An 18,015-nucleotide genomic window follows, 5' to 3' on the forward strand; every position below is an offset into this window, starting at 1 on the left:
TTCCAGAATAGGTAAATCCATAGAAACAGAAAGTAGATTAGTGGTTGCCAGGGCCCAGGAGAAGGAAGGGAATGGGGTGAGTGCTAATGGATAGGAAGTATCTTCTGGGGATGACGGAAATATTCTGGAATTGGATTATATCTTAACTTTTGAAGCACATAAATTACAAAAAAAAACAGGGGTAGGAATGACCCATCAACCAAACCCCGGGGGATAGTTTTTGTTAATAAACAGTATAAGGATGTCCGTCATAGTGCCCGGCACTCGTGGGCTCCTGATGACCGTTTACTAAATGAACAAACGTCTCCTGTGCCAACAGTGGACCGAGAGCTCACAGCCCAGCCAACCCTCTACCCGGCCCCATGGGGCAGACATCGTGATGTCACTTTTCAAAGAGGAACAAGGCTCCCATGATAAAGGCCTTGCAGCGGGTCAGTGGTGGAGCCAGTATTCGAACACTGTTCTGCGGGAAGCCAAAGTCTGAGTTCTCAGCTTCACACCAGTGTGTCCTGGGCTGCCCCATGTGCTAAAAAGGGGTCAAGGTTCCCCAACACATGGTGGGAGCTGCATGTGAGCTCGGAGGCTCCCCTGGCCCAGGACCACATCACAAAGAGCCACCTGGAGGTGGAGAGGAGACGGCTTTCTCCCAGGCTGGTCTTCACCTCCCTGGTATTCCTTGAAACGTCAACTATGCGACCACGGTCATTTGGAAGAATGTGGAATGAAGGACCCTGAACTGAGTGCATCCCCCTGGCTTCCTCTTGGGGTGGGAGGGTTATAAAAACTCTACCTGGTGTCTGCAACCAGAGCAAAGTGCAGAGAAGAAAGTGGGTCCTCCTGTTCACAGCCCATTTGGGGTTCTAGAAGATGGACTGATCTCCCAGCCGTCCCCGGGCACCAGGACTGGCTACAGAATCTGCGGGTCCCAGTGCAAAGTGCAAATGCAGGACCTCTTGACCTAACGTTATTAAAAATCGCAAGATGGAGACAGCAGAGCATCAAACCAAGCATGGGGTCCTAGTACAGGGTCCTGTGCAGGTCACACACCCGTGAAGCCATTCCCGTCATGCACGTATAGACACACGGAAACACGTGTGTGCAATTCCTCATAACTCGGATGTGTATCCCTGCTGATTCACATAAACATGGGTTGGGGGCAATGTACTGTGGACATCTTTCCTCGTCAATGAAACACATGCTGATCTCGTCTCTTGCGGCTGCAGAGGGGCCTCGCATTTGGAAATCCCTTTGCCTCATCCTCTTCCGGCCCAGGCTTGAACAAACAACTTGTTTATTCATTTAGCAGCTCAGTCAACAACGATTCATGAAGCCCCCTCTGAGTGCCAGGCACCGGGCCAGGTGTGGGTACAGCAGCGAACAGGGTGACAGCCCCCAGGAGCTGACCAGAGAGGGAGATGCGCTCAGGGACAAGGGGGGGACCGGTCAGGGGCCGGGTCATGCGGGGCCTCGGATCACGTTCTAGGTCTGGCAGGGGGACGTGGCCAGAGTTCTGTGATGAGAGGCCCCCTGGGGCTGGTGTGTGGCGAACAGATAGGGTGGGGAGAGAGGAAGCCGCGTGGAGGTCCAGAAACCAGCCCCCTCCCACCACGCCCTCCTCTGGACCCCCGTAACGCTCAGGGCGGCCTCTCGGGGCCCTGCACACACGTTGTCTTCCTCCAGAAGCTCAGCAACTCAGGGCAGGGATGGTCCCCTTCACCCACCGTCCCTGCACAGGTGAGAGCTCTAAGATGGGGCCCAAAGCACGTTCACCAAGCAGGCGATCACAAACACAGACGGCCTCTCCACCTGGTACCGGGCGTTTGGGCCGATGGTCCTCTGGGGTGCTGTCGTGGGCACTGCAGGAGGTGCAGCAGCACCCCTGGCTGCTCCCAAAAATGCATCCCCAAAATGTTTCCCGACCTTGCCAAGTGTCCCTGGGAGGCCAAACGTCCCAGGTCAAGAGCCAGGTGCTACATATACCCTTCCTAAAGTAAGCCAGGCAGCACAGACATGCAAAGATAAGTTACTGCGGTCAAGTTTTTCGCTGCGAAACCCACAGACGATGTGGTGCTTTATTAAGACAGGATAATTAAATGAGGGGGCACGGGCATGAAGTACCAACCAGCCACCTAGACAATTCACTCATCTATTTACAAATATTCCTGGCTCACATGCCCCGAGCCCAGCAAAGCTCTGCGCCCTGGGGGTTACCACGGGGACAAGACAGGTCCAGGCTCTCGTGGGACTGACAGAAGGAAGGGCTGCCAAGTGAGGGGCAGAACATGATACAGTGTGATTCCACATGGGAGAAAAGAAATTTGAAGCATATACCAACATATGTGGATATGTATATACATAAAGTTTATTTCTGTTTTAATACTCCCACAAAGGGCAGAGAAAGGTTACACTGGGGGAGAGGACCTGTGGGTTAGCTGAGAGAGGAATTCCTTTTCGCTTTATGCTGTTACAATATAAAGGCTTCACTTAGCACTTGCAAGTATTTGTTTTGATTATTTGTATTTAAACCTCCAGAGCAAGCCACACTGAATAGGGAACCAGGCCAAACGTATTAGGCAGAGGGACTGAGGTGGGTGAATTCCTTAAGCTAGGCAGGAAGAAAAGATACACATAATATTTTAACATAGGTCTGTATCTTCGGGAAAGTTGAAAAAGATTTATACTCTAGACAAGGATTAATAGGTTAAAAAAACCCCGGAAGATTTGCCCAAGGATGGGGTTATCCGATTTTGCAAATAAAAATACAGGATGCCCAGTTAAGTTTGAATTTCAGATAAATGAATAATGTTTGCAATACGTGGGACAAACTTATATTAAGCAATTATTTGTTGTTTATCTGAAATTCAAATTTAAGCGTGCATCTGTATTTTATCTGCCAAGAGGTGCTCCTTAAGTCAGGAAAGAAAGCCTTTCTTGGCCTATGATGGTAACTGACCCTGCTATACTGTAGCAACCATGATGGGGTCTCTGGCCCACCCAACAAGCAGGTAACAACTCTGCCGATTTCTTCATCCTTAGGATTCATGGCTTGCCTCTAGCAGAGTGAGTGTTTTGTTTCTGTTCCTGTTTTTTGGCTTTTCTTAAATTTTAGTTTTCAGATTAACATCTAGTAAAATTGACTTTTATTTGGTATCCAGATCTGTCAGTTTTAACGCGTGTATAGGTTCACGTTAGCACCACTTCTCTCAGGATACAGAGCAGCTCCTGCATCCCAAAGAACTCCCTTGTGCTGCTTTACCGCAAAGCTTTACCTTGGTGCATCCAACCAGGGGTGAGCCCGCCCCCCCCAGGGGACATCGGCAACGTCTGGAGACATTTTTGGTTTTCGCAGCTTGGGGCAGGGGTGCTACTGGCATCAAGCGGGTGGAGGCCAGAGCTGCCACTGAACATCCTACAGCACACAGGACGCACCCCATCCCAACGCACACACAAAGCACGCCAACAGTGCCGGGGGGAGAAGCCCTGCTTTCGCAGTCACCCCCTCCCCGACTCCCAGACTCCCAGCGACTGACCTGTTCTAATCCCTGCAGCTTTGCATTTCCTAGACATTTCATATACATGGACGCACAGTCTTTTTCGTCGGCTTATTTCAACCCGCGTGTCTTTGAGATCCACTCGCGGTGCTGCATGTTTCACGGTCCACAGTGTGGATGCACGAAGTTTGGTGACCCAGTCACCTGCTGAAGGACACCCGGGCTGCTTCCAGTGTGCGTAAGCATGAACATCATGACAGACGTTCCCGTACAGGTTTCTGTGTGGACCTACTCTTTCATTTCTGTGACGTGAAGCGGAGGTGAAATCCTTGTTGTGGCCTATTCCCCACGGTCTTCGCACACTCGAGGTGTCTGTCGGTGCTGGAATCAACCCGCCTGACATCTGGAGAGCTCCTCCAGGCTTGGGCACGTGGAGACAGCCATCTGCCAGCGGCACTAAGGTGAGTCTCAGGACATGCAGCCGACACACGCAAGACGGGGGCCGGGGGAGAAGCCCTGCGTGCTGTTCACACTCTAACCAGGGGTTGGTAACAACAGCCCGTGGCCAAATCCAGCCCACCGCCTGCTTTTTTTTTTTTTTTTAAAGGAATTCCTTTATTCTTATTATCATTTTTTATTTATTTATTTTATTTTATTTTTGGCTGTGTTGGGTCTTCGTTTCTGTGCGAGGGCTTTCTCTAGTTGCGGCGAGCAGGGGCCACTCTTCATCGCGGTGCGCGGGCCTCTCACTATTGTGGCCTCTCTTGTTGCGGAGCACAGGCTCCAGACGCGCAGGCTCAGTAATTGTGGCTCACGGGCCTAGTTGCTCCGCGGCATGTGGGATCTTCCCAGACCAGGGCTCTAACCCGTGTCCCCTGCATTGGCAGGCAGATTCTCAACCACTGCGCCACCAGGGAAGCCCCCACCGTCTGCTTTTGCAAATAAAGTTTTATTGGACATTTCTCTTTCTCTCCAGATAAAGAGAAATATGCGGAATCAAAAAAAAAAAAGAAGATACAAATGAACTTATTTACAAAACAGAAACAGACTCACAGACTTAGAGAAGGAACTTACAGTTACGGGGTGGGGTGGGGGAGGGATAGTTAGGGAGTTTGGGATTGACATGTACACACTGCTATATTTAAAATAGATAACCAACAAGGACCTACTGCGTAACATGGGGAACTCTGCTCAATATTATTTAACAACCTAAATGGGAAAAGAATTTGAAAAAGAAGAGACACATGTATGTATATAACTGAATCACTCTGCTGTACACCTGAAACCAACACAACATTGTTAATCAACTCTACTCCAATATAAAATAAAAAGTTAAAAGAGAAGCTTTACTGCAGCAGAGCTTTGAACACCCGCGCACATATTTACTGTCCGCTTTAACGCACGTGTGTACTGCCGCTGTCACGGTCGAGTTGAGGAACCTGGACAGAGGGTGTCTGACCCGTGAAGCTACAACATTTACTATCTGGCACTTTAGAGAAAGAGTTTGCTGACCTCTGCTCTAACCAACCCCAGATCCACTTAATTCTAGACTTGTAAAGAAAACCATAAAATGTCCCAATGAGATAAGATGCCTTTACTGTCTATCATTTGCCAGTGAAAGTATTCCTTGCAGAGAGGGTTCTGCCCGTTGTTGGTTCACAGCAAAGATTTTTTTTTTTTTAAAGAAATTCACAGTCAGTTATTTATTTATTTATTTATTTATTTATTTATTTATTTATTTATTTATTTATGACTGTGTTGAGTCTTCGTTTCTGTGCGAGGGCTTTCTCCAGTTGCGGCAAGCGGGGACCACTCTTCATCACGGTGCGCGGGCCTCTCACCATCGCGGCCTCTCTTGTTGCGGAGCACAGGCTCCAGACGCGCAGGCTCAGTAATTGTGGCTCACGGGCCCAGTTGCTCCGCGGCATGTGGGATCCTCCCAGACCAGGGCTCGAACCCGTGTCCCCTGCATTGGCAGGCAGATTCTCAACCACTGCGCCACCAGGGAAGCCCCCACAGCAAAGATTATTGAGTGTGTGCTCTGTACCAGGCACTGTGCAGAGCCCACCCCCTGCACTGCTCTCGGGCAGGACTACTGACCCCACATTTACAGACGGGGAAAGCTGGCTCGAGGCTACGAACTTGACCACCAAACCTTTGCCGAGGGAAGGTGGATGGAAATGCAGAAAGGAGAGGTTGCCCAGGCACGGATGTGGGCAGCCTACGGGGGCCTCCAGGGGAAGGAAGGATCCACCGAGGCTCTGAGGGGAGGTGCCTCCCAGAGGCGAGCCAGGTGGGCAGGGGTGTGGATGCAGGACTCTGGGAAGTTGAGTTGAGGACAGGGACGAGCCATCGCATCAGGCCACCACTGGCAGGCCTGGGTGGCCCGGGCAGAAAGAGCATGCCCAGTCCAGAAGAGCCCCGGAGCAGGCAGGGAGCACAAATGGGGCCTCTTAGGGAAGGAGGGGATGTAACTCGCCCACAAAGAGGGTGGCATCTTAGTTTTCTTGTGGTTTCTCTGTTTTCCAGGGCTAGAGCCATCGGGTGCCCCTCAGAGGCCCACAGCATAAGAATGTTCCTCCTTAATTGTGCAAAACGCATTAATTCCAGCCACTTCTCCTGATGGACCAAGGCCTGAGTGACAAGTGAGAACGCAGTTAATACTTGTGACATCTGCCTGGCCCAGTTACCCAAGGCCACCCCAGCCGCCACTGCCCACCGGCCCTGGAAGGTCCCATCCCAGCCTCTGGGTCACCAAGGCCTCTTCTTCGCTCTCTTGCTTCGGCTTCTGGACAAACAGGATGTGAAGCAATCGCAAGGGCGAAGGCACCTGGAAGCCAGCTGCGCCGTGGGCGGGATCGCTCACCAACCTCGGCTTTATGGGGCTTCGTCTCCGCAGCCTCCGTGGGCGAAGGCTCACTCCCGGGTCCCGTCTTCAGCTGCTGCGGCCGGCATCACACTTGCACGGCATACGCCCTCAATCCTTTAAATGCCTCACAATCCCATTTGATCCCATCTGGGATGATCAAGAACAGGGATACGTGCTCTCGCGGGCCCCGGAGAGAAGTCCGAGGCCCTCTTTGCATGCAGACGTCCAGGATGTGCCTGTGTCTGCCCTCCTGGAGGCAGAAGAAGGGGACCTCCTGGTCTTGGAGCTCCGGGGACGTCGAGCAGCAGCTGGAGGCCCCCGGCGAGGGAGCGTGAGGGGGGAAATGAGGCCCCCAGGTCGTCTTCTTGGATCAGAGAGCCAGGGCCGATCGACACCACGGGCCTCCTGAGCCGTCAAGTGATCTCTTCTGTGGACAAGGGAGAGGAGGAAGACCCTGTCAACAAGGACAAGATGTTGGGGTCCTCGCCTTGGGAACAAAGGACTAGGTGCTTCTGTATCTGCAAAGACGATGGAGTCTCCAGCCCAAAGCAGTCTTCACCTCCCCGCCTCTTTGGGATGGACAGCGGCACCAGGAACACCGTGTGCAGGAAGCCCTCCGAAGCCGTCCTCAGAACCTCAGAACTTGTCTTCAGGGCCTCATCCCTGACCTTCAGCATATGGTCCCTTCACCGTCTGCCTCTTCCTATGAGAATGTGAGCAAAAGCCTTGTCCTATCCAAGCCGTAGCCCCGGTGCCTGCCACAGTCCCGGGTCCATCATAGCTCCACACAAATGTTTGTTGAGTGAATAAATGTGCTTTCAACATGGGCAAAATGCTCTTGACTGTAGGAAGCCGGTTCTGACCACCAGGTGCCGGGGCTGGGAAGGTTCAGCATTGCTCTACAGGCTGGGATCCGTCAGGCACCGTGGCCAGGCCCACAGCACTTTTAGGGGCCTGGGAAAATGTTATAACATCTCTTAAAATCAGAAGAAAAAACATGAACTTTTTAGGGTTGGAGAAAATGTTTTCATTTTTAATCCAGCCAGGATTATATTCATCGTTATACCAAGATGGTCATAAACCAAGTTTTAACATTTCTGAATGCAGGGAGGACCCCCTGGCCACTTCTGTGACGCTGCCTCCTCCACTTAGTCCTGTGGGAAGCCCACTGTCTTCCGGGTCCTTTTTCAAACTCTCTTCCCAGGAAAGGGGATGTGGAGAGAAGAGCCAGGCAGAAACCAGGATGCTATAGGGTCCCAGGCTCTCTGTCTGGGTGGCCCAGCCGTGCACCCAGCAGGGGCCTGTTAATTACACACTGCCCCTCAAGGTGTGGCCACTGGTGACCACATTCCTCGAAAGGCTTTCCAGCAATGAGCAAGTCTGGAGTCAGAATCTGCAGCAAAGCCCAGGTCTACCCTGGGAGCAGAGTAACTTTAGTCAAGTTGCTTGGCCTTCTCGGCCTCTGTCTCCTCACCTGTAAGATGCTGGCCATAACAAACGTGCTACCTGGGCAGGGTCACTGTGAGAATTAAACACATCGATAACAGCAATAATAATATCTAACACTCACGAGCGTGGACAGGGTGCCAGCCCAGGGCTCAGCATTTTTACATGAATTCACTCTTTTCTTCCTCCCAGCCATAATTATGCCCGAGGAACAGATGAAGGGACAAGGCATCAGGAGGTTGGACCAGCCGTCCCAGATCACACGAGGCTGCCCCGCGGAGCGTCAGGCTATCGGGCACTGGAGTCGGTGCAGGAGCCGCCAGAATGTCCCCACTCTGGTCCTGTACCGGAACCGAGCACGGGGCCTGGCCGGCAGCGAGGGCACCAGCACCGCCTAGACAGCCCCCTTGCCAGCTGGCGAGCCCTCCACACTGGTGTCAGGTCCCCTCTGCTCAGGGTGCCTCTCCTCCCCTCTTCCGCTGCCCTGGGGGTTCAGGGGGGCGCTGCCTCTCCTCTTGTCCTCTGTACAAGGAAAGACAGCAGACGCCAGCCCTCCTTCCCGCAGCGTCCTGTCCTCAGAGATGAGACGAGGCTCCCTGCTGGGCTCCTGATGAGCCCCAGGTGCCCGGGGGGTTTACGGGCTTCTCCCCACACAGGCTCGCTGGCTGGCGGAGGCCTCAGCTGCACCGCTCCGCTCTACTCCGAGGGGTGACTAACAGGAGGGCCGCAGCTGGAGGAAGGGGGAACAGACGCACGCTTCCTGGGTGGTCTCAGGCCGCATTTGGAGACCCGGTGAGCCGGGGCTCACCTCATGTCGCACCAAATATCAGGAAAGAGGGTCTGTGACGTCTGTGCCTCACTAAGCAAGCTGGCCCGAATTACTATCATCAACGTGCCCATTGTATGGGTGAGGAAACTGAGGCCCCGGAGGTGACCTGGCTGCATATTCTGGCAGGTGCCCAGTGGCTGCAAGATGCTGTACCCGACTCAGTGCCCCATCTCCTCCCCTCCCAGATGGGGCACTGGGAGCTGGGCACGGGTGCCACGCCCTGAAACCCCATCTTCTCCAGGTGCTGTCGGAGTTTATGTTAATGCTAGTAGGTGGTCCCCGGGCAGGGGCCCGGCTGTCCCTACAGGCAACGCAGGGCTGGCACACAGTATGTGCGCATCGGCCTGCCCATCAAACGCACCCCAGAATCCACGGACTCCCCAGCAGCCCCTGCTGGTCTTTCACCTGTGTAGGTATCCAACATGAAAAGGTTCTGACCCAGGTTTAGACCTGAGTGGACTTGGCCAGCCGGGGCACCATCTTATAAACAGGGTACCCCAAAACACGGGGCAGAGTGTTATCACTGGGCCAGACCCCAAGTTAGAAGGAGCCTGTGAGAAAAGGCAGATTCCTGGGCCCATCCTTGGGGAATCGCCATCAGTGGGTCTGGGGGTGGAGCCCGGGAATCCGTATGCTCAGTGTGCCACCCAGGGGGACTGTGAAGGACAACACGTGGGAGAAATACCATGGAGGGAAACGATGTCCCAGCTAGGAGCCTGTGGTCTCAGAAATGCTGGGCTCACTTGCTTCTTATCTCATCCCCCAAAAGATGCAAAACCTCATACGCCCAGTTGGCCATTGAATACTTTCCTCCTCCCTGACGGTCTGGGTGGGCGGTCCTTCCCTGACCCAGGCAACCAGACTAAACTTGCCGCATCGGCGTGCACAGCACCTGGACAAGCCGGGTCCCAGGGTGGCAGCATCCATGCCCGGCCCCCAGGGCCCCATTTAGGAGGGGAGGAGATGGGGCATCAAGTCAGGGGCATGGCGTCTAATCCTTACCCTGGCTCTAGGCAGCATCTTGCGGCCACTAGGCTACGCTCCCCCTGGATGGAGAGGGGTCCCCAGGCCTCAGCAACTCTCAGGGGCCCCAGTTTCGTCACCTGTCCCTCGGGGATGTTAATGATAGCATCTACCCCGCTGGTAATGGTGAGGATCACAGGAGACAATGGCAGAAAGCACTTACTTTGTGCTTAGCAGCTACCACATGTTAAGCAATTAAGCTCTTCACTTGCATGAGCTCATCTAATCCTTTGCAACCACCCTGGGAGGTGGAAACTATTATTAACCCCATTTTCCAGATGAGGGACATTAAGTGACTCACCCTGGGTCATGTGGCTAGAAACAGCAGAGCTGGGACTTGAACCTGGGGAGTCTGGCCAGCTCCTGAGCCCGAGCCCATGTCACCATCAGGCTGTGCCACGTCAATAAACCCTGAGCCTCAGCCACAGGTTGGGGGGAGCAGACGCTGGAGGCAAAAGGGGGACGAAGTCCCTGACTGTGGGGGAGAAAGGGGATGGCAGGCCTGGGTTGAGTGTCACTTAAGAGAAAAACCAAACCTGTGCCACCCTGAGCCAGAAGGGCAGGCAGGATAAAGGAGCACATGACCCATTGGATCAAGTTGGCAGGTCAGGCCAATACCCACAAGTTCAGGGAAATGGTCACTCTGAAGAGGTCAATCAAGTCTCCCTTAGCCTCATTTGTGCCTCATCTCCACTATGTTCCACAGGGGCTTTTAAGGACAAACAAGAGTTGAATGATTCTATCGCCAAATAAGTTTGGAATTCTTCTATGCTGTATACCCTATCAGGAGATTCACAATGGACATCAGCAAAATAAAGGCTCTGATAAGTCCTGCAGTGAAACCTGTTTAGTTTATCCAACCTAGCATTTCTTGCACTTAACTGATCATGACTCTTCACGGAACACAGTTTGAGAAATTCTGGTATAGAGCAGGGGTTGCAAACTCCTTCTGTAAATAGTATTTCTGAAAATAATATTTTCAGCTTTGTGGGCCATAGCGTCTCTGTTACAACTACTCAACTCTGCTGCTGCAGCACAAAAGCAGGCCCAGGTGATATACATAAACCAGTAAGTGTGACTGTGTACTAATAAAACTTTATTTATGGACACCAAAATGTGAATTTCCTATAATTCTATGTGTCACAAAATATTCTTTTTCAAATTTTTCTTAGCCATTTAAAATTTTGAAAACTATTCTTAGCGCACAGGCACCCAAAAACAGGCTGGAGGCTGAATTTGGTCCACCGTGCATAGTTTGCCAACCCAGTATAGAGCAATGGGAAACTCCAGCATCTTCTAGGACCCCACTATAAAGTGTCAGGGGCATGAAAAGGGGAAGGTTTGGTGGGGTGGGGAGCCTGCGGGAGACAATCAGTAGAAAGAAGACCAGACTGGAAAGAAGACGAGTGTGGTCCTAAACTCTGTGGCCCCCTCCCACATAGCATGTGACCTTAGGCGGATAATTCTGGGGAAAAAATTATAAAATTTATCTACATTTTCCAAATCCACTTGGCCAAACCCAGAATTAAACACAGTAAAAAGAAAAACTAAAAGCTGGAACAATACTTGCAGCTCAAATCACCAAGGGCAAAATGTCCCTAAAATATAAAGCAGAAAAAGACCGACACCCTATGCGAGCAATGGGCAGAGGAGACAGAGGTTCGCAGGGAGGAAACTGCAAACGGCGTATTCGAGTAAGGGCTCAACCTCGCACAGAGGAGAGAAAAGCAAAGCAAAACTACAAGATCCCACGCATCATCTATCGGATCAGCAAAGACAGGTACATTTGAGAGGTTGTCCCGACAAAGAAGGGGACACAGGTGCCCTCGTGCATTGCCGGTGGCGGGCGCAAATGGAAAGACCTCTCCGGAGGGTAAACTGGCAATACCGATCAAAACTACAAACAAGGACTTCCCTGGGGGTCCAGTGGGTAAGACTGCGCTCCCAATGCAGGGGGCCCGGGTTCGATCCCTGCTCGGGGAACTAGATCCCACACGCGTGCCACAACGAAGAGCCTGCATGCCGCAACTAAAAGATCCTGTGTGCCGCCTAAACAAATAAATAAAATATTGCAAAAAACTCCCCAAAACTACAGACATGCCACTTTCAGGAATTGTTCCTAGACCTACACCTACTCAAGTGTCCAAGGACACATGTGCTGAGGTTCTCCACTGCAGCCCTGTTTATGGGAGCGGAAGACGGGAAAACCCTAGACGTCCCTCCTGGGTGGAGTGGATGTGTTACTCTTGGTGGTAGTAACACAACAAAAACAACGACAACAACAACTCCTTTCATTTAGGGCACGTGTATTACGAGCCGGGTCCTGTTCTCAGCCCTCACTACTCAAAGCACTGTCCAGGGACCGGCAGCCTCTGCATCACTCGGGGGCTGTTTGGACCACAGCCTCCCATCCGTCCCAGACCTGCTGAAACAGAATCTGCATTTTTGCAAGAGTCCCAGGGAATTCCTTTGTACCTTCGGGCATTATTTTTAAAACTCTTCCTGTATTAACTCACTCATTCTCAGAACAACCCGATAACCCAGGCTCTCTTATTACCCAAGGGTTGGAGATGAGAAGCCAAGGCTCTGGGACGTTAGCGAAGTTGTCCGAAGTCACACAGTGAGTGAGTGGCAGAGCTGTGTCCACTCCACACATACACAAAGACACAACAGCCTCTAAAGACTAAGGAAGCTCTTTAACAGCGGAGAAAAGACCAACCTCCGAGATACGCTGTCCGGTGAAAAAAGCAAAGCGAAGAACACTGTATATACTATGATAGTATTTGTGGGAGGAAAAAAAAAAAAGGAAAGCACAATCTATATGTAATTGCTTAGATACCCAGAAGGCATCTCTGAACAGAAAGACACCCAATAACGTGGAGATAGCTGCCGCTGGGAGGTGGAACTCAGCAGCTGGAGGAAGGAGGTCAGAGGGAAACTACTCACTGTTGCACAGGGCTGTAACTTTTGAATTTTGAGCCAGGCACATGTATTACCTATTCTAAAATAATTCTTTTGTAAACTGGTGTAAGGAAGAAGTTACCCACCCTAAAGGCATCCCCACTTAATAAGAAATACGCTTTGGGGAAGGAGAGATCGGCACAGCCGGGCCCACCCTAGTCCTGCACGTGCTTTCCTGTCTGCCCTCCTCAGAAAAGATGGGCGTGGGGTGCGGGAGAGGTGCTGGGGGAGGGCGGGCGGACAGCACATTCTCCAAGTATCTGGGACTCAGCACCACATTCAGTCTCTTGGAAGAGGGTTAATGCCTCGTATCAGTGTGGTGGTCCTTAACTGGGGCAACCATGCCCCGCATGGGACACTTGGCAACGTCTGGAGACATTTTATGGGTGTCACAAGTGGAGGAGGCTATCTATCTATCTAGTGGGTAGAGGCCGGGGATACTGTTAAACATCCAACAATGCCCAGGACACCCCAGAATGTCCTGTGTCCTGAGTTTGAGGAGCCTGCATCAGCACGTTCTATGTTCGGGCATCACCGGAGGCTCAGCTAAAGTGCAGGTTCTGATGCAGCAGGCCTGGGACGGGCCAGAGAGTCTGCATTTCGAAAAGCGGGAGGCCACCCATGCTGCTGTGAGCAACTAGGCCTCACCCAACCCAGCTCTGGCCAACTGTGTAATCATCTTATGCAAAAGGGGTAGGGACTGCTTTCGTTTTGGATCAAAAAGCTGGAGAGTAAGTACTGATGGGGGAGGGGGCAGGGGAAGCCTGGTCCTGATAGAGACGAGCACGTGGACCGCCGAGATCCTCCTCGGGTCCATGGCTGCGGGCCGCACCGGCACGAGCTGGCGTGGCGGTGGGGACTTACCATCCAGAGTCTCCACCGAGAGCTGCAGGCCCAGGTTGTGCCGTGGGTTGACCACCCAGTGGTTGCTGGTGGCCGTGATGTCGAACACCAGCCAGCCCTCCTCCAAGGCCCAGAGGGTGCGGCTGTCGAGCAGGAACAGGTCCGACTCCCTGCAAGAGAGGAGAGAGACGCAGGCTCCGGGTCAGCAGGTCATGGCTCGGTCCCCCCGTGAGCCAGCCAGCCACTGACGGACAGGAGGACCTTGTGAGGCGGGGGAGCTGGCAGGAGGTCTGTCAGTCCCCCCAAAGTGGGTTCATCAGACCAAGAGCCAGCCATGGAGATCCCCAGGTAGCAGCCGTGGTGGGGAGACGGAGTGCAGAAGAGGTGTAAAGAGATACGTGCAGGAGACAGGGAGCTGCTACGAGACAGATGCGTCCTTCAGATTCATCAGGGGGGATGCCAGTGAGACAGAGCACAGGAAGGCAGCAATTTCACAGCCTCCGTGAGGCCGGAAGTCTCAGGGAACAGAAGTCCCCTTTCGCTGGCTTATTCACCACTCGCCAGGCGCTGTCCCCAGTGTGGTGCGCACATTCTCATTCAGTCCTCACAACCCTAAGCTGTGGGAGTACTATCATCTCCCATGAATCCATGGTAAAACCATGACATGCCCAAGGTCATGTAGCCAGGAAGTTGCTAGACTGGGGGTTTGAGCCCAGGCGGCTGAGCACCAGTGCAGACGCTCCTCATTTCCACACTGTGCAACTTCTTCATGAGCCCACCAAGTGTTAGGAGGTGGACCCCCATGCAGACTGACATCATTAATAGAGGGAGTCCTTTAATTCTCTCTTCCTCAGATTTGTAGTAGCCAAATGGGTAAAACCACAATTGACCTTGTAGTGGATGGAGGATGAATGGATGGAAGATGGATGGATGGATGGATGGATGGATAGATGGAAGATGGATGGATGTACGGATGGATGGATGGATGGAAGATGGATGGATGGATAGATGGAAGATGGATGGATGTACGGATGGATGGATGGAAGATGGATGGATGGATAGATGGAAGATGGATGGATAGATGGATGGCTGGCTGGCTGGATGGATGGATGGATGGAAGATGGATGGATGGATGGATGGATGGAAGATGGATGGATGGATAGATGGAAGATGGATGGATAGATGGATGGATGGATGGATGGAAGATTGATGGATGCATGGATGGAAGATGGATGGATGGATGGATGGATGGATGGAAGATTGATGGATGGATGGATGGAAGATTGATGGATGCATGGATGGAAGATGGATGGATAGATGGATGGATGTATGGATGGATGGCTGGATTTTTACATTCCTAGATAGTAGAATTCTAGTATGTAAGATATCTTAATGTCTCTTTTGCACTTTTAATTATAAGGATTCAAAGTTTAAATATTTTGAGTCCTTCGATAGTCAATTAGGATATTTGAGCTCCTACATTGTACCAGGCTGTGGGTCCAATGATGAACAGCACCCAACCAGCTCCTGCCCCAGGGTACTGACAGTCTCTATCATACCTGGAGGGATCTAATTTTCCTGGGAATTCAGGTGAATTTTCTCTGCTCACACCTTATCAGATGTACCAACTACTGATTGAGCACTTACCACCTGCCAAGCCCTGGGTTGAACTGCCTGCCCAGATCATGTCACTGAGTTCCTACAATAACTCTCTGAGGTGGGTAATATTAACTGTACCACTGTGCAGGTCTCAGAACAGAGGCTCAGAAAGGCAAAGCTGTTTGCACAGGGTTACACTGCTAGCACACAGCTGAGGCAGGCCTGGAACCGAATCGGGCCCCCTGTGAGGCTTGCAACCATACAAGAAGAGAAGGTCTTCCGGACGTTGCCTTTGCTCAAGTGTCGTTGTCATCATTTCAGAGCCTTTGGCGAATTAAACACACTGTATATAACTCACTAAGCCATCAGCTGAAGCGAGCAGCAGATACCCCCTCCTTGAGATGAGGCACAATCTCCCTATTGACCCCATCCCCTGCTCTCCCTCCTAAAACTAGTGCTGACCACCCTCTTCATCTTTCCTGTGTGGTCTGGAGACCTCCAAGTTTGTGAGATCTCTGTTGCATCATAACACATTAGACATTTACCAAGCATATTAAAATGTATAAGACTCAGAGAAGGCATGCATGCAGAAAACAAATTGGTAATGTTACCCAGTGTCTCAAATTTACTTTCACTTGGAACCCAGCGGAAATGTACTGGGAGATTAACGGGTCACTCAGAGAAATCTACACAGGGTGGAGAGCCAGGCTCAGAAGCAGACAGGAGCCAAGACAGCTGAGAGGGTGCAGGGCTGTCTCATCAAGGCACAGTTTTTGGGAGTGAGGGAATGAATTTGAGCTGTATTTCCCTCTTTGACTCTCTCCATCCAAAAGTCTGAGGGCAGAGGATCTAGTTGGCCTTGTCAAGTCCCTGCCCCACCCTTGGCCACGGGAGGGCTGGGCACCCCACTCCATGGTGATGGACAACATCACCAGGACCACAAGATGGAAACAGGGGTTATCCCCACCTCACGCCCCCCCAAAATCCCACTTTTTAAGTGATACTCGATAATCGCCGGAACCCAATTCAGAAAATGCTGAATTACATTATGTCACGCACGTGAACGAGATACGACTTCTGATCTTACGGCCAGCAGAACGGAGTCACGCTACAGGACAGTGCATTGTCTCTTGACCAGCCAAACCGCAGTCCCTGGTGACTGTAGGACATTTGCTGCCTCTGTAATACAGAGAGAGCAGGCGGGCAAGGACGTCTTTTCAGAGCCACAGAATATTTTGAGGACACTTTGACTTTCATGGCCAAACTGAATTAAAATAACGAGACAATCTTTCATGATCCGTTTACTTCTACTTCTTCCCAGTGCCTTTTTCAGAGGTAGTTTCAGAACTGACTTGGTGGGGACGTCCACACAGATTTTAAACTTCCAAACAAGAATTTCCACTGTCTTCATCTCCAATCTGCCTTGATGGCTTTCCTGGCTATGGAGATTACCAAGACTGTCAACGAACCAGTTCGCTGCTCTCGATAATTAACAGATGAGAGAAGAAACACCAGTCCGAGTCAAAACAATTCCCTCACTCGCTCGGGCTCCCAGGGCCCCGGTAGGCAGCCTCTATACCACAGCACAGAAGTCACAGACCTGGGTGGCGACTTCGCTGGAAAATTATTTGCCGGAAAATGTGACCAGATATCTGGATAGGCCCTGATGGACAGTAAAACAATGAATAGCAATTTAGGGAATGGAATTGGGCCTTTGAACAGTGAACGCCTTGCCAAACGGTACTAAACGTTCTCTTATTACAGCCGGGACACTGAGGGCCAGATGTTACAGGCGAGCGTTGACTCATCGTGAATCAACATGCGTGCGTGTGCGGAGTCCCTCTCCTGAGCCCTAGCTCGCAGTTCGTTCCGGGCTTGCTGGGAAGAGCCGAACCTTCGTGGAAGGCATCGGGACAGGAAAGCCCTGCCGAGGCGGCGGGGAGTGAGATGCTAACACAGACTCTGCTTTGAGACAGAAAGCCCAGCCCCAGGATGGCCGCGTGAACGGGACAAGGGAGCAATTACCCAGCAGCTGCGTCCAGACTGACGGCCGGGGAAGTGGGAATGTCTCGCTGCCACCTCCAGTATCTTATTCGAACACAATGGTTCTTACAACTGGGAGGAACCAACAAGTCCTTTGTGATGTTTGTATTTACCATGAACATACTGGCCTCCCTGACGAGCCCAGGTGACAGCAGAGGCAGAACGGCTCAGGGTGGGAGCCCCGGGGAACCTAAATGCACTCCTTCCCCTTTCCCTCTGCTAAGAATCTAGGTGCTTTCCATGCACCAGCTCCCTGATCTCCAACAGTCAGGTTACTGTTCCCATTTTATAGATGAGGGAAGTGAGGTTCAACGAGGGGAAGCCAACTGCCCACATGGATAAACCTCCTAAGCGACAGGGGCTTCCCTGGTGGTGCAGTGGTTAAGAACTCGCCTGCCAATGCAGGGGACACGGGTTCGAGCCCTGGTCTGGGAAGATCGCACATGCTGCGGAGCAACTAAGCCCGTGCGCCACAACTACTGAAGCCTGTGCGCCTAGAACCTGTGCTCCACAACAAGAGAAGCCACCGCAATGAGAAGCCCGTGCACCGCAACAAAGACCCAATGCAGCCAAAAATAAATAATAAATAAATTAAAAAAAAAAAAAACCTTCTAAGTGACAGAACCAGGATACAGCGCCGGAAGTGTGACCTGAGGACTTGGTACTTAAGCCCCATCACCTCCTTAACTCACCCTCTGGCCAAGGGACAAGAGACCCAGGAGGTTGTTCAGTGCTGCATGATGCGTGTTATTGTCACAACATTGTGTGGAGCAGAGAAAATACTAGAGGGGGGATGACGTCCAGGTGGCAGGGAACAGAGAAGGCAAGCAGAGCAAGCTAGCTCATTCCGGAGCCTCACTTTCCTCCTCTGTAAAATGGAGAGAATGCCCTCTTCTTCAGCAGCTGGGGAA

General features: G+C 51.9%; 1 protein-coding gene across 1 annotated transcript in view; it reads right to left on the minus strand.

The window, feature by feature from the left end:
* Nucleotides 1-18,015, minus strand: part of BMP7 (bone morphogenetic protein 7) — a 90,521-nt gene that overhangs the window by 15,116 nt on the left and 57,390 nt on the right. Inside the window, exon 3 of the mRNA XM_007185262.2 lies at nt 13,484-13,632. Coding sequence (XP_007185324.2) covers nt 13,484-13,632 — 149 coding nt within the window. The remainder of the gene's footprint in view (nt 1-13,483; nt 13,633-18,015) is intronic.

This window comes from Balaenoptera acutorostrata, chromosome 15 (assembly GCF_949987535.1).
Source record: "Balaenoptera acutorostrata chromosome 15, mBalAcu1.1, whole genome shotgun sequence".
NCBI classification, from domain to species: Eukaryota; Metazoa; Chordata; class Mammalia; order Artiodactyla; family Balaenopteridae; genus Balaenoptera; species Balaenoptera acutorostrata.